Source organism: Mesoplodon bidens (genome assembly GCF_964165515.1).
Source record: "Mesoplodon bidens genome assembly, chromosome: 11".
In the NCBI taxonomy this organism is placed as follows: domain Eukaryota; kingdom Metazoa; phylum Chordata; class Mammalia; order Artiodactyla; family Ziphiidae; genus Mesoplodon; species Mesoplodon bidens.
The window spans coordinates 28,788,920-28,811,031 of NC_138167.1; the positions used below are offsets into that span (position 1 = coordinate 28,788,920).

The 22,112-nt window shown below is 40.1% G+C and overlaps 1 protein-coding gene across 2 annotated transcripts in view; it reads right to left on the minus strand.

The window, feature by feature from the left end:
* Positions 1-5,176: 5,176 nt before the first annotated feature.
* The window catches only part of TPH2 (tryptophan hydroxylase 2), a 111,668-nt gene continuing 94,732 nt past the window's right edge, over positions 5,177-22,112 (minus strand). For both annotated transcript variants that reach the window (XM_081248855.1, XM_081248854.1), the window contains 3 exons: positions 18,398-18,493; positions 9,503-9,636; positions 5,177-9,373 (listed from right to left, as the gene is read on the minus strand). In XM_081248855.1, coding sequence (XP_081104981.1) covers positions 9,199-9,373; positions 9,503-9,636; positions 18,398-18,493 — 405 coding nt within the window. In that variant the 3' untranslated portion in view covers positions 5,177-9,198. The remainder of the gene's footprint in view (positions 9,374-9,502; positions 9,637-18,397; positions 18,494-22,112) is intronic.

Consider the following 22,112-nt stretch of genomic DNA (forward strand, 5'->3'; position numbering starts at 1 on the left):
AAGCTAATAGTTGATCGATCTTTGATGATAATCTTTACTGAAGTGAGGGTGGGCTATCACGTGAGTTCTCCTCATCCCTAATCCAGGTCCCCTCATAAAGGCACGACAAGGGGGTAACTGCTCGGTGTCTAGGCTGGTGGTTAGAACCAGCCCTCCATTCAAGGTTGGTCAATGTACAACAAAGTTGAAAAGGAGGCAAAGTGAAATTAAACCCAGCTACTGTTCTCCTTCCCATTTTAGAATACAGTATTTCTCTAAAATTCTTCTCTCCAGAGAAGAGAACATCACAAAGGGAACAGATGGCTATTTTAAGGCAAGGAGAAGACGCTCCATATTGCCTTTCCTTTGCTCCTTCCTTTAACAGGAAGAGCTTAAGCAGTTGTGGTTATTCCTCACATATATTTCAGCCATCCCATGTATGCAATGCAAGAGATAGGCAGATAATTGTAGTACTGCACTACAAAACAAGCAGCTGAATGTGGAAAGGGACTCAGAAATGGAAACCTTGTCAGTTAGTTAGTGAATTATCACATGAAAAAAATTGTTCACTTTTTGTTCAGTCCATTAGCTGCAGGGATGAAAGGAATTGCTCTCCTAACACATAATATTCCCATTTCCTATTTTCACTCAGCGCTGTCCTTTCCGGCTCTGCAAATAAAATGCATTTATATTCTGGATGTAATTTGTTCCCTCTGACCAGGACTTTATTTTCATAAGAGACAACCCTAAGCTCAATTGCTCTCTGAAAGGGAGCCTTGGGAGTGCAGTACCTCTGTCCTAGAGGGGCTTGGCTGGGCCTGCCTTTCAGTACCTGGACTGGTGACTGGAACAAATACCTACCAACCACTCTGCCTTCTATTTCAGTTTTTCTGAGATGGACAGTTGGGGGATGGCTCAGAGTCAACTTGCCACAATCCAATGAACTATGAATAATAGTTCTATTTGCTTAGTGTCATTCTCCTAGAAAGTTCCAGCCTTTATATTGTTTCATTAATTTGAACAGGTTTTTCTATTTTTATTCCCATTTCATAGATATAAATTTTGATGTCCAGATAGAAATGCAAACCATCTCTGAGGTCACTGAATCAGTTAGTATCCACTGCTTTTGAATTTCCAGGTAATGATTTAAGGCCATAGTGCAAATGACCACAGTCCTACAGATCCACAGCTCAATGAGATTCAGTCAGTTCTACTAAAATCTGGTCCAATAAAAATATGAAAAGTCATAGAAATAAAAACAATGGCCCGTAACATGGTATAACACTTCCTTGGGCCATTAAGGTACAATGATTTTATCATTTAAAAGTGTGGGAAAAGCTGGAGATGGTTAAGAGCATTTAGATTTAAAAATAAAAAGAGAAAGAAATTAACATTTGTTAAGTAATTTATATGATTAGGCATGTATAATGTTTAATTTTCATGATAATTATGTAAATGAAGTATTTTCATTCTCATTTTACAGAAAACAAAACTAAAACTCAGAAAATGTCAGTAACTCTGTAAAAATCACCCAGCTTTGTAAGCAGAAAAATGAGAATTTGTACCTCTGTTTACCTGATTTCAAAGCCCATGTTCTCTTTGCTATACTCTGAGAATTTTTGTTTGCAAGTGCCCAATTCTAATGAAAATCAGATCCTCCTAATGCTAGCTACAGTTAAAAGCTGGAACAGAAAAAGTTTTATCCAGTTATCTTAAGTTTAATTTGCTTTGATATCCTTTTCCCACGGACGAAATCAGTGGCTTAGAGATTGAATTTCAGATGGTCACCTAGAACCCAATTAAAACCTTCTACTGAGCAGTTTTGCTGGCTACATCTCACTGGAAGAAGTCATACCATTACCAGAATTAGAGGAGGATAAAGAGGTCAGGCATCCCAAATTGCTATAGCTTGGGCTAAACCCAAAGGACATAAATAGTACTTCTTTAGGAAGCTGTGATTTCTAAAACCAAGAGGAAAAATGTGAAAAAAGCAAGCGTAAAATCTCCTGCCTCTCTTCTTGTGTTTTATCCTGGGTATTAGCACTTTTTTGGTGCCAGGGACAGTAAAGGAAAATGACAGCAAGGGAGGAGAGGCCACTTATTAGCTCCCAGACCTGGAAAGTCCAAAGATACAAGTTGCTTCAGCACAGCTAAATCCATGAATTTGACAATGACATTAAGACTCTGTCCCATCTCTTACTCTTGGTCCTGCATTCCCTACCCAGAGGCCCCCCAGAAGTTCCAGACTCACATGCTACACTTTCCAACCACAGAAGAAAACACACCTCTTTCTCAATGGTTCCAGAAAAGTCCAGGGGTTGACCTTAATTGGCCCACCTCAGAGCATGACCCAGCCCGGCACCAATCATTTAGGGCAGGGGAATATATCTATATCTCATGGAAGCCTTGGTCAGAAGCCCAAACCTTGGAACTGGGAGGGGGAGTCAGCCTCATCCCAGGTATGGATTAAAAGTAGGAGAGTGTTCACAAAAGAAAAAAAGAGGGTGCAGTTATTGGACAAAAAAAGGTACGGATGCTGGGCAAACAACAGCTGGTAGTATAAGCAGAGTGACAACCACCCTCCAAGGCATATTTCCAACATGGGAAAAATACCTCCATCCAGGCTAGGTAGGAGTCATGGTGATTTTTTCCCTCTGTTCCCAGGCAGAAGCTCAAGAGGCAGACTCAGTCTGGCAATTAGCTGTCAGCTGATCACCAATTCAAATGTGCTGGAGTGGGCTGTGCTGATGATCTGTGCTTGCAGTAATCATTTGGCTGGGCAAATCAAATTATACTTTCCAATGTCACTTCAAATCAGGACTGCTATGTCTGCACTTGTTTTCAACAGTAAGTATAACCCTGCAAGTTATTTGCTTTGATACTGACCATACGTGGGCAAGGGAGGAATTTAGGCTTCTTTTAAGTTCTGCTCAACAGGAAAGACCAAAAAGTTCTGGAGATTTGTAAGGCGGCTAATTCGGATCTATTCCAACTTAATGGCTAGGCTTTCACATGGAAATGGACAGGGGGACATGTTCTGCTCTGGCAAGGTAGAGATTTTTCTTCCAAGTTACCTGATTTGGGAACCTCATTCTTTCATAATGTCACGTGCAGTGATCAGATGTAATGATCAAAAGGAAGTTTGCCTCAATCAATCCCGATAAACAAATAACTATAGTTGCAAACCTCATGCGCTCTTCACTTCAAATTCACTTGCCAATAATTGGCCTCATTAACGTCTGTGGAGTTAGCTGTTCACTAAAATCGAGCGAGCTGTACATTAGATGTGTTCAGTGGTTTGCAAACTTTTGGGAATATTAGACCTACTGAATCAGCATCTTGTGAGTTCCATGAAAATTAACAAGCTAAAAAGTAAGGAGACTGCAAAGGATCGGGAAGGAGTGAAGGAGACACCAGGAAAGTCCTACCACCTTCTTATAATTAATATTACCTTTCTCAACCTATAAAATGAGGGTTACCTTTGCAGTGTTTTTCAAGATTTGATTTTGACAGAAAATGAACTTGATTTATTTGTGCCACTAGCTTTCAAATTACCCTGCCCACATCTGTCAGATGTTTTTGTTGTTCAATTATAAAAACTGTATCTAGACTGGATTATGAGAATGCTGTTTGCAGGCATCATAACCACAGGTGCCCTTGGGTTGAACATCAGGCTCACTACGATCCTCCCAAAGAAGGAAATAGACTTCCAGCTGCTGCACCAGACACATCCTTCTTAGAGAGAGGAAGAAATCACAGCAAGTGAACCTTGCTGGTGTATCTCTCAAATATACATTTGGGGAGATGACAGCAGCGAGAAGAGTGGAAATAGACTTAACTAATTCACTTACATACACATGACCTATTCCTATAGAAATGGCCAGAGAGCCAGTGAACACAACTATTCAGTTTGCCTGAAGGTGAGGGAGCTTTTTGGTCCTGAATCACCTTGTCAGCACTACCAATGTTCACCAATAATGTCCCATTCTCTATTTCATTTTTGCTTATGCAGTGAATATCTATGCGTCTCTAGAAAAAAAAATTGCATTTGCTTTCCAGTCTGGCTTTTTATCCTTAAAAGGTGTCCAGGAAAAGTTTCACATGATGTTGTTTTGTCAAAGGAAGCTTTACGTATTTGCAAAAGACACAGGATATCATTGGATGTCTGCTTCTCCAGCCCAATGATAATCAACCCAGGTACTGGTTATTACAGTTTCCCCTGGTGTTTCGTCTGACAGTTCTGAGCCACCTACTTAACTTTGTAAGTTATTTGATTACAACTATTTTTTAGTGGTGTCCACCATGATCCAGTAAGATATTGACTTTATAGAGTCTCAGTATTGCAATGGTCTCCTAATTGGTTTTACAGCACTCTCCAATCCCCCTACAATTCATTTCCACACAGCAGCCTGAGTAACTTTTTTTTTTTTTTTTTTTTTTGCAGTACGCGGGCCTCTCACTGTTGTGGCCTCTCCCGTTGCGGAGCACAGGCTCCGGATGCGCAGGCTCAGCGGCCATAGCTCACTGGGCCCAGCCGCTCTGCGGCACGTGGGATCCTCCCAGACCGGGGCACGAACCCGCATCCCCTGCACCGGCAGGCGGACTCTCAACCACTGCGCCACCAGGGAAGCCCCTGAGTAACCTTTGAAAATGTAAATCAGATCTTGTTTACAGCCCTCCAGTGACTCCACTGCATTTAGGGTCCACCTGACCCCCTCTGGAACCCTGTATTACCTCATCCTTGCCTCCCATGCTGCCATCTTAGCCTTCCTCTCCAGCCCACTGGCAATCAATCTGTCTTCCTTGAACACATCAATCTTCTGCCTTAGAGACTTTGATCATGCTGTCCCCTCTTCCAGAAACACTCTTTCCATGGCTCTCTTCATGCCTGGCTTCTGCTCATCCCATGGTTCTTAGTCAAAGGCTATCTGCTCAGAAAGGTTTTCCCTGGCCACCTTAATCCCTCCCCTCTCCACTGCTCTTTATCACATCACCCCAACTATTTTCTTCATAAAATTGCCACAATCTCAAATAATCTGGGTTTTTTTTTTTTTTTGCTGGTATCTGTCTACTAGAATGTAAGTTCAAAGTGGGCATAAACTTCCTCTGCCTTATTCACCACTATAGCCTCAGTTTTTAGAACAGTGCCTGATACAGTCCCTGATATGGTCTAAGCCATTGAATGAATGTGTTGAGACCTCAAGTCACATTATAAAGACTCACCATTCAATGTTTCAGAACTGGTTTATTTTGAACACATGCAAATCTAATATAAGAAGGAATATGTCTCTATTAATTCCCTTGCCTCTTCCCAGAAAAAGTCAATCTGCATAACAATCATTTCCCCAAATAAGAGAATGTCTTTGGAAATTGAAGAAGAAAAAAAACAAAACAAAACAAAACTCAAGACATACTGGAAAACTCTGGGCTGCTTTCCTTTTCATTATAAGTAAGACAAGGTTCATGAGAGTAAGCATCAGCACTTGATTCTTTAGAAGGTGAAAATTAGATCAAATGAATAGGAGGACAACTACATCCTGTGTTAATGTTTTCCTCCTCAAATGAAGAAAATGATGTGAGCCATGACTCCATTTGAAAGTGAAACTTTGTATTTCTATTTGCTTTCATGTTAAAGCATACTGTTTTTCATTTGAGAACTTTTCATGTTGGTAAATGTTGCAATACATTACATTCATTAGGCCCAGGCCCATTTACGATGCAAGCAAGACAAGCACAGATAAAGCATCATTTCCCCATAAAGCATCATTTCTAAATTACACAGTAAATAAATGAGACTAAGCCGGACACCCAAGTTTCACAACCCTTAACATTAATGTAAAAAAAAAAATTTTTTTTTAACCACTCTGGGTCAGAGTTCCCTACTCTTAAAACATGCGATTTATGAACAATCTGCTATGCCATACAAACCGATCATCCAAGAATATACTGGTTGCCTGACCCCAACTCATAACAGACAAGAATGCTTTAAGAAAAAACTGGACTAATCAGATTCCGGCTGTTTTTTGCAAGGTGTGATACATAAGAAACTTGGTCTTGCTAAGAACCTTGGGTTGACTTCTGATTAGCTCATTACAGAAGACAGCAGCAAAGCCAAAATAAAGTAGCAATTCACAGTGAGATGACAGTGAGCAAGTGTCTTTAAATTTATAATTGCCCTTGGATCTATTTAATTTAGCTCTAAGTCAGGAGGCATAACTGAGACAAATGGTTACACTGAGCAGGTATCAGATACGACAAGAAGCTGGCTGTGATTATTTTGTTGTACTACTTCCATTTGGGGACTTTTTCTGCCAACACTTTTCCTATGATGGCTGTTAAATTTTATAGGACTTTTCCCACTATTATTAGTTGTAATGGCATTTGCGTGTTAAATGCTCACAACAAATGAAAACCATGATTCCATTGTTTCATATGGCGAAAACTATGCTATTCCAAATGGAGAACAAATCTAAAAAGAATCAAATAATTCCTCCTCCTTGTATGACACCTATATAAGCTCTGTGGGAAAGCCTATTTACTTTGCAGCGCTTCTATTTTTGAAACAACATAGATTTTGCACATGTAAGAACACTAAAGATGCCTCTATAGTCAATCAGAAGATAGCTCAAATGTCATTTTTTGTTGAGAAAATTTGTCTACAATTAAATATAATTCTCCTTCAGTACATTTAACTAAGAAGCTCCCCTTTCATTGGGGCTAGAAGGGGGAAGCTTGATGGCTACACATGGGTTTTTTTCCTCTTTTATTGAATTATAGTGGCTGTAATATTATATGTTACAGGTGTACAGTATATTCATAATTTTTAAAGGTTATACTCCATTTATAGGTATTATAAAATATTGGCTATATTCCCCATGTTGTCCCTGTATCCTGTAGTTTATTTTATACCTAATAGTTTGTACTTTTTAATCCCCTACCCCTATCTTGCCCGTCCCCCTCTTCCCTCTCTCCACTGGTAATCACTAGTTTGTCCTCTATGTGAGTCTGCTTCTTTTTTGTTATATTTACTAGTCTGATGTATTTTTTTATTCTACATATAAGTGATATCATATAGTATTTGTCTTTCTCTATCTGGCTTATTTCACTTAGCATAAAGCCCTCCAAGTCCATCCATGTTGTTACAAAAGACAAAATGTTATCTAGAGCAACACCAAATTATGGGAACAACAGAGAAAGCAGACATTAAGAGTTTCTTAGCCCATTTTCTCCTTTGAGAAACTTCAGCAACTAGTTCTGGAAATTTCTAAATTATTGTTCTTAGTCTCTTGTTATTGTTCATTGGAAATTTCTGGATTCATTTTTTCTGGGTTATTTTTCTAGATTAATATTTATAAATAGCTAATTACTCAGGGTCATCTAGATCTAGCAAAGCAAGATGTAAGAAACTATGTATTTATGGATTTATTAAATGATTGGATTTTACAACTACTTGATCATTCTAGATCCTTTTATTTGGGTTCAGCTTGCTCATCATTTCTCTACCACAGATAATTCTTCAAGGCACTGTCTCATTCACCTAACGTAGCATTTAAACTGCATGACTCTCACATTCTACGCACCAGATCCCTTCTCAAAAAGTCCTTTGTTCTGAGAATCTTTCAGAAATGAAAGAGCCTCAATCATTAAGATAACCGATGGTCAAGCCTCTGATTTTTCATTGTAATTTCACCTCTCTCTGATATATATTTTAACTCTTTCTCATATTCTTCCTGAATACATTTAATTCAAAAATTTCTGACTCATAACGGGCCATACAACTGTATAAATTAGTTTGAAATCACATGTAGTTTCCTATTTAAAGAACATCCTTAGAAATTGCTCAAGTAAATATTTTAGAATTGCTAACTTAAAAGTCATTTCGTCATCTTATTCTTCTCTACTTTTTCTCGTCCCCTCTTTCCTCCACCCAGTATTCTGTGCTACTAAAGCAGAATTAGAGGAACAGTGATTGCATGTGTTAAGGGAATCAGAAGCTAAAATTCATTCGCTCATTCAGCAATTTTTTATTTGTTCACTTAATCACCTGATTATACCTCTTATAGCAAAGATGACTGAAATTTGTGGTACATCACTATTGTTTACCCAAATTTGCCCAAACTTTAGGCAAGTGGACAGACTCCCAGAGACCTAGCTTGGTTGGGGGGTGTGAGAGGAAATTTCTGTACTGCTGTCAACCCTTGATCACAAACCAAGTCCTATTTAGTAATAAACTTTAGTTTTGATAAGCATTAGTTTCCCTGCTATGACTACACATCATAAATACATACATACACCAAGTTGAATGTCTTAGCAATCCAAAAGTGAGATGTGATGGGCTGTAAATGTTGGTGCACCACTAACTGTGCTACTTTGAGCAATTCACTTAACCTCTCTGAGACTCAATTTCTATGTCATTGAAATCAAAGCTCTATGATACAATTATTCTCCAAGAGAAATGGGTTAACTAGCTGAGAATAATAATCACTTTATTCCAGCATAAAATTCATAGTCCCAAAATTTTTCCCCATTGTTTAGTCTTTCCTAATGCCCTTTCTGGAAGTATTTTCTTCCAAAATACTTTGGGAAGCATGTCACAACTCAGTTTCTACAAGGTCAATGCAACATATATTTTCTATTTGTGGAAATTTCTCTTTTCTTACATTGTATAAATAATCAACCTAAAAACCATTCCAACTAGTGTGTTCACTACTTTCAATTTTTGAAACAGAATACTGAATCTTTTGTTAATGTGATGGGAAGTTTCATACAATTCTGGGTTTATCTCAAATAGTGCTGTGAAAACACTGATACTAAAGAAAATAGAAACAGTTTCACTGCTATTTTCATTTTACCTAATGAACACAGAGGAAAGGCTCAGGTCTGATAAAGAAAAGGTCAGGAGCTACAATCATAAGAGGGCTATTTGTTACCAATTTTCAATAGCTGCAGTTTGGTTAAGGACACTAAGCTGGAATGTCAAATCTATTTAAGACATTTAAATGTATTACAATCTTTCATACAATGAGTGGTTATCTGTCATCAGGTTCTTTATGGTGTTTCATACATTATCACAGTAAGTTGCAAGTAGGTAGAAATATACAGAATTGCATGCTTACTAGCCAAGCCATGACACAGAAAGCTGTTGGTGTTATATGACATTGACTGAATTGCTGCTAAGCCCCAAAAAGATCAGGCTGGCAATGACACAGGTCCCAGACATCAAATTCCCAGATATTGGTTCATTTTGTTCAAGGCATCACACACGGTGTTCAAATCGCTGCGGAGGTCCTGCACCACGTTTTCAATGCTCCTGGTGTCTTTCAGAATTTCAATAGTCTGTGTGTAGGGATTGAAGTAGACTGAGAAGGGACGGGTAATTGACTTTGCAAAGTCCCTGCAAGATAAACAGCAAAGAGAAGGATATGGGATCAATCCTCACTGGTTCAAGAGACAGATAGAAGGAAAGAACAGAGCCAGAAAAATAAAAAGTTATTTTCTCCAGATGGAAGAAAAATAAATTTACCTCATCTTTTCTTTGGCTTCTTCAAAACTTTCTGAAACAAAGTAGGCTTCCTGGAAGGTGGTGATAAGGCATTCCTGTAAGCAAGTTGTCTTTGGGTCAAAGGCTTTCACACATGCCTTGTCAGAAAGAGCATGCTGCAAAACATACCGCAAAACCCGTTAAACTCCAGAATGAGGCTTTCCAAAGTGCCACCATGTCACATTCCTACAGCACAGCTCAATCATTTTATAGAACTATTCAGCTACTCATCTACCATGACATATGGAACTCTCCCATATGCAGGGGAAATTGAGTGTTAAGGGGTTTTTTGTTTGTTTGTTTGTTTAAGTCTGTTAGTTGCTGAGGGAAAAAAATGAGACATGGTATTATTTTATTTATTATCAACAAAATTCACACTGAAGGACAGTTCAGAGCTGTAACCCCATAGAAATGGAATTTTAAGTCTATGCTATTAATAGAAGCAGGAGAGCACAAATATGGTCCTAAATTTATTGCTATAAGCAATGTACTGAAATTTCCCTTAAATGGCAAAAGTAATAATTACCTGCATGGAGAGGTGATGGGGACTCTGACTGAACTATTTGTGGACTCATTGTGAGACATTTTGAGGCCAGGTACTGTGTACCAACAGAGGCTGGAGTGGGCCTGTATATTCAAGGATACGTGCGAAGCATTCGTTTACCTTCCCCCAAGCACAGCAGAGAAATATACAGCAAATTAATATTGCCAGGTGGGAAAAAAAAAAGAGCTACTACATGACTCTCTACTACAGCTCACTACATGACTGGCACTAAGAGCAAGGAACAATGAATGATTGTATTCAGAGATGCTAAAAGTTAGCGCTCATTTCCTGCCACGTGCCACCTGACTATTTATAGCCCCTGGATTGACGGTTCTCACACAGAATATGCCTAAGAATCACTGAGGAGCTTGTAGAAAATGCAGATATGGGACTTCCCTGGTGGTGCAGTGGTTAAGAATCTGCCTGCCAATGCAGGGGACGTGGGTTCGAGCCCTGGTCCGGGAAGATCTCACATCCAATATCTGGGAATTTGATGTCTGGGACCTGTGTCATTGCCAGCCTGATCTTTTTGGGGCTTAGCAGCAATTCAGTCAATGTCATATAACACCAACAGCTTTCTGTGTCATGGCTTGGCTAGTAAGCATGCAATTCTGTATATTTCTACCTACTTGCAACTTACTGTGATAATGTATGAAACACCATAAAGAACCTGATGACAGATAACCACTCATTGTATGAAAGATTGTAATACATTTAAATGTCTTAAATAGAGCAACTAATCCCATGAGCCAGAACTACTGAGCCTGTGCTCTAGAGCCGCAGGCCACAACTACTGAAGCCTGCACGCCTAGAGCCCGTGCTCCACAACAAGAGAAGCCACCGCAACGAGAAGCCCAAGCATCACAACAAAGAGTAGCCCCTGTTCACCACAACTAGAGAAAGCCTGTGCGCAACGAAGACCCAACGCAGCCAAAAAAAAAAAAAAAAAGGAAAGAAAATGCAGATACCCAGGCCTCAATATTATTTGGTAGGTCTGGATAAATCCCAGAAGTCTGCATTTTAAAGGCATCCAAAGTGATTCACACACAGATGGTTGTGAACTATATTTTGAGAAATACCCCTCTAGATTCTCTCTTTCTTAATTTAAAGGGTAAATTAGTTGGGAGAGAGAGGCAAAGAGAGAAAGGGGTAGCAGAAACAGCCTTGAACTGAGAATTAGAAAACTCGGGCTCTAGTCCAGGCGTTGCTACTAACTGGATAACATTGGCAAATGATTTCACCTCTCTAGGCCTCGGTTTCCTCAAGTGTAAGTGAGAGGTTTGGGATGGGTGATTTCTGAAGACACTCTATTCCAGTCTCTGGATTCCACCCAAAGCACTTTTCAATCTCTAACTGCTAAGATTTCCTAGAGAAACGCTGAAAAACCTTTCCTGTTCAGTATTCTTGGTACATTCCCCCAACAATTTCAAAATGCATGGAATGATTTACAGCCTTCCATGAAGAAGGCTATATCGTTCCCTAAGTTTGAAAATGTAATTGTGAACCCAAGGACTGACAGGCAAGGGCACATGGTCCTGCCCTGTGTTTGATTTGCTTTCCCACAAAGTTCCGTTGTCCAGATCAATGCATATGTGAATCAGGGAATGCAGAGGGCCTCTTGGAGTGGACTCATATTTCTTGGCCCACAGAACAACTTCACTGTAAGCGGAAGGTCACTACACCAGCAAATGCATTTGTGCTAGGTTCAGTGCAGTGCAGTGAACATCAAGGGATTTGGGGTTCCACATGACTAATAATTCTGTCCACATTTTTAAAACAATTTCACAGTTTCAAGAAACAAAATGTGCTTTGATGAGAGCTGTTGCTCCTCTGCAAAGAATAGGCCCCCTATTGGCTCACCAGGGTTTTCAGAACTAGAAGTTCCTTTCTTCGCAGCCATACACTCTGGGTACATTTTAGTTAGTATGTTGCTCTAATTGTCCATTTATCCATCAGTACGTATGAAAAGGAGGACAGTGACTGACTCAGTGTCCTAGATGTTTCCACGTTCTCACCCCCGCATTCAGGGGCATGGCAGAGTGGTAGCAATATAGACTATATGAACGTTTAAGCCATGGCTCCCTCAGGGCTTTCCTGCTGAGCCAGACTTTTCACTAGGCCAAGGACAAGCACAGGAAGAGGGTGAAACTTGTCTGCTTAGGTCTGGAATGCTGTGATAGGACATTAGCACCCTCAGCAGTCACCCTGTGTAGAGGATGCCTCCAGAAGATGTGTATGTAATAACAGAGACCGAAATCAGTGTAGTTTTAGAAAAACGTATCATGTCATGATTCTACTGGATACTCAAATGAGCTCATTTCGTCTTTTTTAACAGGTAAATGGGATGAGAGTGGATCAAGAAAAAGCCCAGAGGGCAGGGTGCTCTGCGCCAGACTTCAAGAAAAGTCAGTGGATTCACAGCATATGATTTGAAGCAAAGACCATCAGGTAATATATCTCGCACTTGCTTAATGTACTAATCAAAAGGAAAACTGGAAGCTCACTGTTCTAAGCTCTCAACAATGCAGTCTATCCTCAAGATCCTGCTGCGTCCAATACCTGGTTACGTGCTGGGGACCTCTCCATCCATGGAGTATGGGACCAGTTCTATCCCTTGGCTATTACAAATATGGAAATGATAATGGCACCCAAGGATTAGCCTGGAGAATGAAAAGAGCCCAGAGTTGGGGGAGCAGCCACGGAGTGAGGCCAACAAATGAGGTGGTGATCACACCTATAAGTGGTCTCATTTACTGATGGGGAGCTCTCTTGTGTGATGACTGCCAGCAACATCCATGCAGCCCATGAGGGCCCCTGTTTCTGAACACTGAAGCATAGCTCAAGGGCCATAAAATAGCATTCATGTCTTTATTGATTCCACTGTCCAGTGGAGCAAAGTCCTACTGAGTTTGCTTCTCAGCTCCTATCCATGTCTCTCTCTAAGTGACCTTGGTTTTGGGGAGCAGCTATCATGCCCTCTCCTCTGTGTCCAGAGTAGCTTCTCTGTAAACATAGAGCCAAACTGCTTGATGTCCCCAGAGAGCTCCATGGTGAATCCTTTCCAAAGTGTTAACAGTCTGATATCCTGAAGTCTGCCAGAATTAATCCAACTTCCTGCAGAGAGAGGCTTTATAATGCTGAGAGAATCTGGCTGACAGTCTTTTACTCTCAAGCCATTTTTAAAGTGCAGGAATACCTGAGAATCACCTCTCGTCTACATGCTCTCTAAAAGGACTGTTTTGTATTTACCCATAGGGCCAAAGACAACAACCCAAGACTTGGAGCCAGGAGACCTAGATTCTAAACGTAGCTGTCCCACAGGTTTATCAAATGAGTGAAAATTCCGCAGGTTAAGCTGCAGTTTCCTCTTTGATAAACTGAAAAGGTTATATCTATATGAATTCTAAAGCTCTTCTTGCAATACGATTTTAACAGGGCCTGCAAATACACAGCTCTCATACCACCATCCCCTCCCTCCACCCCAACCAGTGTAAATTCACCATAGCAGCCTTTCCCACTGGGCCTGGGCATGGCCTACCCACCCTTCCCAGCAGAGGTGACCATTACCAATTAATTGGCTTTAGTGCACAAATTAAGACTTATTTGCCAGTTCCAGTCTTTTAAATAAAAAATCTCTTTCAACATCAAAAATTTCCCAGAACCCAATTAGCTTCTACATGATCTGGGGCAAATTATTTCACCTCTGTCAGCCTATTCCAGTGTTAATCTGGAAAATGGAAATACTTACAGTTATCTATAATCCAGGAATATGGTGAGAATTAAAGGAGGCAATACATGCAAAGAGCCTGGCACATGGCAAGTGTTCAGTAAATTATGTTATCCTTGCTCCTTCAGTCTCCAGATGATGCTTGGTGTACATATGCAACCAGCCACACCTTCCACCATTGGTACAGCTCCTCTGGAACCCATGGAGAAAAGAAGCATGGCCCTAGCTATGAGGCTGCCAGGTCCTAGACTGCAACAGTGCCTGTCCTGAGTTCATCACCTCAAAAATCTTCCTTCCTTCCAGCCACCTGCCTTTGCAATGACACAGAGTTATTATCTCACCTCTTCTAGATGTAAACCTGTGATCCTCACCCTCTATATTAGGACTGGTTAAAGTTAGGAAAAAACTCAAGTGTGAAGTCTAGATAGTTTGGGCCCTAGATTCTGAATAAAAATTTGCAAACACCCCTACACTCACATTACAATCATCCTTTCCCAGGTCAGAACAACAAATATATACATTTGTATATGTATGTACGTATGTGTGTCTATTAAATTTTTGAACCTTCCTCAAATGTTCTTCCTGCTAACCGAGCACAGTGCGGTAGCAACATCCCTATTGCCAAACTGGGTGATGATGGCATCACACTTCTTTTCATCAGTGATGCTGAAAGTTTCAGCAGTTTGAATAAGCTGCAGGGGGGAGGGAACAAACTCCCTCTTCAAGAAATCCCTGTGTAAAAGCCAAAGACACTTCCCCGGCTCCCAGTGTCTGGCATTTGCTCTGTTATTACTAACAGTGCTACTGCAGGAAAGGAAGAGGCAAGAGGAGGGGAGCTGTGAGCCATCGGAATGCGGGAAAGGTGTGAGAGCTCAGACACTCTCAGAGTCCCAACTCCTGCCACCCGCTGACATACTGGATGACCTCAGGGAACCCACGGGAGCCTTGGGCCTCTTCTCTACAGCCTGGCAGTAATTCTGACCACCTCACAGAGTTGCTGCAAGTGGTCGTAAATACAAATGATTGTAATAAATATAAGGCTGTTCTGTGAAGGCTGATGAATAGCTCTATAAAAGCAGTACAATAAATTCACCATACAAGGATATCCTAAAACTAAAGCCAAAATATAATAATAATTAAAATTTTAAAAACCATCAGCTTTGTCAAAACCTGAAAAGCAGAACAGATGTATCTGTATGTAATATTCCAGCAACTCCTATGGGGTGGGTGCTAAGGCCATTTACCAAAAAAAATCTAATCTCTGCCCTTAAGGAAACAAAGAACTAGACTTTACCCTTACCCATGAAAAAGAAGGAGAGATTGCCTTTTGCTTTGAGATGGATTAACTTTTTGAGATAAGACTCAGCCAGCTCACCGATTCATAATCAGTTGCTTACCACCTCTTGTGAACAAGATCTCCCTGCTGTTGCTTCTCCAAGGGAACTGGATTCAGCAAAGACCCATATTCATCACTTTCTTAGACCTTCCCGTCTAGAGACTCCAAGTTTCTTGAAATTGAACTTTCAATTTTGAGTTTGTTGAATAAAATTAATGAATGAATGAGTGAATAAAAAATCTTTAATGAGAGACTTACATAGTTAGGTCAACTCTGAGACAGAGAGAAAATGAACATTAAAGGAAAGACACATACTAGACTGTGGGTGAACAGTAAGCAATTATTCTATTCTCAACCTTTTTTTAAAGTCAGTTTTCCAGATGATCTAGCTCATTATTAACTGCCCCCCACAGTGATGAAGGTATGGAAAGGCCCTTCCCAAATACATTTTTGGAATTCATAAAAGTACATCACAGAAAAAATAATTAGAACAAGAGAGAGAGCAATCATTGTTGAGATTTTTTTTAAATTGTCTTTATAGTTATCAGATTTATGTTAGTTTTTATAAGCATTTCCATACTTATTTTTTTCTCTCTTCAAAGATAAAAAATAAGCACTGTCAAAAAATAAGAAGGAAAAATGAAAGCTATCCTTCAAACTATAGATATACTACTTGGAAGTGCTTGGCCAGCTCTAACGTGCAACATTTACACTCTGAAAACTTAGCCTCTTAAAGCACACATTTTAAAATGTGTTCAGTTCAAGGAAAGAAGATGAACTGTGCATAGTTATGTAAAATTAGAAGGCCTACACCAAAACCTCCAACAACTTACCCGAGACCTATATATGGGCTATAAGTGGAACAGCAAAAACACATTTTGCCACAAAAGGCAACTGCATTCAAAACGGTAAGTGGGTTTGCACAGGAATTATTATAATGCTATTAATAAAGTTATTCCCACCTGGGCTCAGAACTATCATTTGTTCTTCCAAATAAAAGTTGGACAGATGTATTCGCAAGCGCTGGGGGAAGGCTCTGGACGGTGTCGAGCGGGGCAGGGATGGGGTGAGGGTAAAGCTAAGACTCTAAGGAAAGGTCTCATGTTACGTATTCTCTGTGAACAGTCAGAAGACATTTCATATAGAAGGAATTTCTGAGTTGTAAAACTGGTCTAAAGTAGCAATCATAGGGATGTTGGGAGTGTTGAAATTTGGGAATGGAAGAATGCTAATGACCAGAGGTGATGGGCCAGAACAAGAAGATTCACGGCAGACAATGCCCTTCACATGTTTCTGGCTGATTTCCATTTCCAGACAATTCGGTCCATACCAATAGGAACAAAAACAACAGATTCACCCCAGTGCTGCCTACACATGCCTCATTAACCAGACCAGAGGACCCTGCTGAAAGTTGGGGCAATAAGAGAGATTTGTTTCTTTTGTTTCTGGTATCATTTATAAGCCCTCTGAAGAGAATGTAAATAGATGTAGCTCAAGAGCTATATAATTTTCTGACTAATTCTTTTTTCAGGGAAATCAAGAAACAATCTATAGAAGACATGGGTCTTACAGACATATGACATCATGCTATTGCTGTGGGCTTTGAGATTAACCCCAAATGGATTTTTTTGTTGTTGAGAATTTAGTAAAAAAAAAAAAAAAAAGAAAGAAAAGAAAAATTTAACACATTACATCAGGCTTTTGTTACATTAAATATTATCATCTCTTCCAGCCAGGCAGGGCCTCAGGCAGCTCCCTTAGTGGGCCAGGCTTTGAGTAGAGCACACACACTGCTATCTGCTGATTGATCCAGCATCTCATCCGTCCCTTATTCCTCCTTCCCACTCCTCCAGAATCAGCGTGGGCAGCAGGACCCTCATCAGGAAGCCTTCCCAGGCATGGGCTAAAATGTGCCAGGCACATTTGTCACACTGTCTGTATTATCTTGGTCATTTATCTCCTGCACTAGAATGTAACCTCCTTGATAACAGGAATCCCAGACAATAGGGCCTAATGGTCAAGGGCTTGGATCCTGGAGCCTAGACTGCCTGGACTTGGGACCACCTCCAACACTTATTAGCTGTGTGACCTTGAACAAGCTCCTTAATGTCTTTATACCTCAGTTTTCTCATCTGTGATAATGGTGTTACTTATCCCACTGGGTTGTTATGAGAATTAAGTGGGTTAATATGTTTAAAGCCCCTAAAATACTAAAGTCTATTTAAGTGTCTTTTGAGGCAGTTGTTATCTTCTTCATATTCTTATTCTTCATCATCATTATTTGTCCTTGTATCCTCAGTGCCTGGCATAGTACATGGCGCATAGTAGATGCTCAATCAAATATTTGTGGAATGAATGAATGAAGTCATAAAGTGAACGGACTCAATGAAACTACAGTTAAATTGCATCTTTCAATAGTATAAACATCTAAAAAGTTCCAGTAATCATATATATCCCAGTTACATTACGTAAGGATAATAAATACTCAAAATAAAAATCCTAGGATTGTCCATAATCCTGACCTTAGTCTGAATAATCAAAGATTAGATATCACAATGCATTCTAAATTCATCAAAACTTGCTATCCCCCCGTGGTATACAGATAGCAATTCTTTAGTAACCAGAATATTTAAATGATCAGAATGCCCCAGACTCCAACATTTCTGAATAAATGATTTTTAAACTGTATTTTAAGGCAAAAAAAAAAAAATAGCATCCCTTAGGCATCACTACACATACTAGATACCTCTTGGACCACATATTTATTTAGGTGTTTTTTTTTTATTGTATATGCCCATAAATGTTTTAATTTACATTAATTCTGAAGAAGCTAAAATAAACTCTAATTCCCCTTTGGGAAGCAGATGCTGGAGAATCCGTGGGAGCCATGGGGATGACAGAAATGAGAGAGGCCAAGCCACCCTTACAAGGGAATTTCAATCAGTAGGATCACTGCTAGCTCAGTGCCCACTTTTCAGCACTAAACTTAGGCCAGTCATTTGTTACCCAACATCTGAGCACACATTTGTCATTCCTGTTGATTCGTGCACATGGCTGCTCATCCATTTGAGTCACACCACAAACCCAGAAAGGCATGACCCATTTTCAGAAGTGCAAAAAGTTAGGTCAGCACCCACATATGAGGTACCAAATCCCCTGTACTAAATATTTATGGGGTATCTGCGAGTAGAGAGACTCAGACAAATCAATATCTTCCATGACCTTGAACCAGTTTGCTCAGGAAGGATATTTACGTTTACAGCTTCATACCTTTAATTCTCCAATGGAGGAAAGCAGTCCAGCTCCATATGCCCGCAGCTGCCCTTCTTGCTTGCAAAGGCCAAACTCAATAGTGAAGAAATAGCACTGAAAAAGAAGTGGACACACAGCCAGTGAACTGGGCAATAAGCTCTTCTGTAAAACAAAATGGCACCCAAAATAAAATGGTGCACTCTGCATAATTTCTTCAGCACTGTCAATTAAAACGCATTTAAGTCAAGAAGATTTCTTGACATTTATTGCCTAATAATCCCTCCCCAGTTTAAAGGTAAATGGAAAAAGTATTAACTACTAAGAGTCTTATGCTTCGTAGATTCAGAAACCCTATGAGTCAAATCATAGTCCTTGCAATGACTCTAAAATTTAAAAAAACCACAGATTTAGAAAGAATGAATATGTCACAGTGATAATGCCAGAAGAATACGCTACTATATTTAATAAGTTGTGGTTCAGTAGCACCGTGTAAATGTGGAAAAATAACTTGGAATTCAGTAATCCTAAACTGATGTTTGCAGTTTGTTTATTCATTCAACAAACATTTGTTGAGTACCTACTATGCGCCAATGCTTGGTAAAGAATTGTGGTGAAGAAACCAGGAAAGAGCAAGAAAACAAGTATATACCTACCAAATTACCATTTTCTTAGCGAAATCTTAAATGGATACCTATGTATGCACTTACATGTATACATACTTATATACATATACATTAAATACATATAGTAATTGGCCCGAGTTTTACCATCATCAACTACTACAGCTTCCCCAAGATATTAAAATCTACACTTGCTTCTGTTGAGTTCCTAGGAAATCAACCTAGACAGACAGAAATCTCCGTACAACCAAAAAACTCACGATGTTCCTGAGAGGAGCTGAAATTACACTATTTGTGCTCCAAGAGGAAAGTGAGAGGCTGACAATGAGCAATAAAAAATTTCATCAAATTAACACTGTCCTGCATTAGTGATGATGGAGCAATGAAGGGGTTGAGAAAGAGAATGTAAACATCCCTGAAAAGGAGCAGAAAATACTAATTATTTCTAGCCCATGGCTATTTGCTCTATTTTTATCTAGAGGTTAAGATGTCCCTTGGTTCTGGAGGGTTTTATATTTTTATTATGTGTGGACGATCTCTGAAGTTGAGTGGTCAATGCTCTGTAGCCCTGGGCTGGACCCGAAGGCCTGGTCATTCCAGGTCATGGAGCTGAGCCTCTAGAGGCAAAATTTCCTTTCTTGATTCATCTCCCAAAGAGGCAAAAATTACAGCCCTTCCTACCCTGTCACCACCCACAGCACCCACCGGCACCCCCTCTTACTCTGTTCTGACTTGTCTTTCTTTTCTGTCACATCCCTTTTTTGACAGGGTCTTTATGTATGAAATATACTGTTTGTCATCTGTCTCCCCCCACAAAACCATCACCTCCATGACAGCAGTATCACTGTCTGTTCATCTAGAACAGAGCTTCCCAATCTCAGCAGTGTTGACACATTGGGCTGGATAACTCTTTGCTGCAGGGGGCTATCCTGTACACTGGAGGATGTTTAGCAGCATCCCTGGCTCTGTCCCCTAGATGCCAGTAGCACCCCCACCCCATTTGCAACGACCAATAATGTCTCCAGACATTGAAAAATGTTCCCAGAGGGGCAACATCACTCCTGGCTGAGAACAACTGACACAGACTAGTGCCAGAAACATAATAAGAGCTCAATAAGTGTCCGGTGAATAAATGAACAAACAGTGAATGAAGTATTTCTAAATTAGGCTTTTTGTGTGACAGCAGAACCTGGAGGAAAGACACACACAAGGAGGCCTGAGTCCTAGTCTTACCCCTGCTTCTAATTAGCTCTGTGACCACAACCTCTCTGGGTTGTAGTTTTCCTGCCTATGACGTCTATTCATTCATCTACTTATTCTACAGACACTCTTACAAACCTATTATATGCCGGACTCCGCTCTAGCAGAGAACAAGGGAACAAAGTTCCCCAACCCATGAAGCAGGTATGCTCCTGGGATGAGATGAGTAACAACAATAACAACAAAAATCAACATACAGGATGAATGTCAGGCGAAATCTGCTATATAAATAATAATATCATGTAACTGTCAGAGAGCAAGCAGAGGATACGGCTGTTTTAGATAGAGGGATCAGGGAAAGCCTCTCTGCAGGAGTGATCTTTAAGCTGCAACCTACTTGAAAATGGCCCTTTCTTTAAGAAAATGAACAAGCCAGTTGTACAAAGACCCAGGGGAAAGAGTGTTCCCAGCAAAGGAAATAGCAAATGCAAAGGCCCTGAGGCATGGATAGATGTGTATTTCCAAGGGTGTCGGGAAGCTATTGGAAGGTTTTAGGCTGGAGAGAGATGCGTTCTGATTTCATTTCCAAAAGATCACGCTGGTGCTCGGTAAAGAATAGATTATAGGGGACAAGAGTGGAAGCAGAGAGACCAGTTGGAAGGCAGTGGCAGTCAAGACAAGGGTGATGAGCGACTTAGAGGATGACTTGGGCCAGGGGTAGCAGGGGGTTGGGAGAACTCAGTATCACAGAGGCCTCATGAGAAGAACCAAAATAAGAGATGTGAAGATGTGTTGAAAAGTTAAAATACAGAGGATGAAATGTACAGCATAGGGAATACAGTCAATAATATTGTAATAACTTTGTATGGTGACAGATGGTAACTAGACTTATCATGGTGATCATTTTGTAATGTACAGAAACAATGAATCATTATGTTGTACACATGAAAGTAACATAATATGCTAAGTAAATATACTTCAATTACAAAAAAGAAAGAAATGTTAAAATACAGCCCTCAAGTCTGTCCTCCAAAAAATTTTGCACAGTCCTGGGCATGGTGGAGAAGTGATCATACAGTCATAGAACAGGAGGCCTGGAAGTTCAGCCTCTTACTTTACCAAAAGGAAAACTCAAGTTTAAGGAGATGAAGTGATTTACCCAGAACCGGTCTAGATGGTGATATTTAAGAGATTTAGAGCTCAGTGTTTTATGAGCTCAACATCTGTCACATTTTAAAGTTTCCAGGTAAAAGATTAATAGATGCATGATTTTTTCCTTACAACCAAAAAAATGGGGAAATGAAAGGCTAAATCAGGAAAACTAGAATCTCATGACATCTTCTTAGTATGTCTTTGGCTGATTTCTCTAATTTGTATTGCATTTATAGCACATGATGTGAAATCCTTGGAGCCTTAACATTGAATACAGAAGAGTTTGTGAAAAAATGTGCTCTCATGTTCAAAAGCCTCCAGAATAGTACACATATGGAGCCAGCTACAGGAGCATTTACGTCAGCCTATTATGTGCATTTTTAATTTTCCTTACGTTATATCAATGCACACATAATGCACAGTCATGGTTATGATCCAAATCAAAGCAGGCTGAGAGAGCCCCTGAGAAAATCTGGTGCACCATTCTCACAGTCTTCACCTAGATCTGGCATCCTGTCCTAGTGTGAGGCAGGAATTAAAAGGTCTGCATCAACTCGGCTAAAAATTCCAAGCTAAATCTATAAGTGTGTCTTCGATCCTTGTGCTTCTAGAATCAGGGTAACCTCAGAGGGAAGAGCCACTGGGCGTCTTCCTTCCTGTTGCTTAGAATGCTCTCTGGCCCCATCCCTCATCTGGGAATCCTTCCAGAAACTCTGACCTTACACAGTTCCATCTGCTCATTCCCTAGCTGCCTTTCCCTC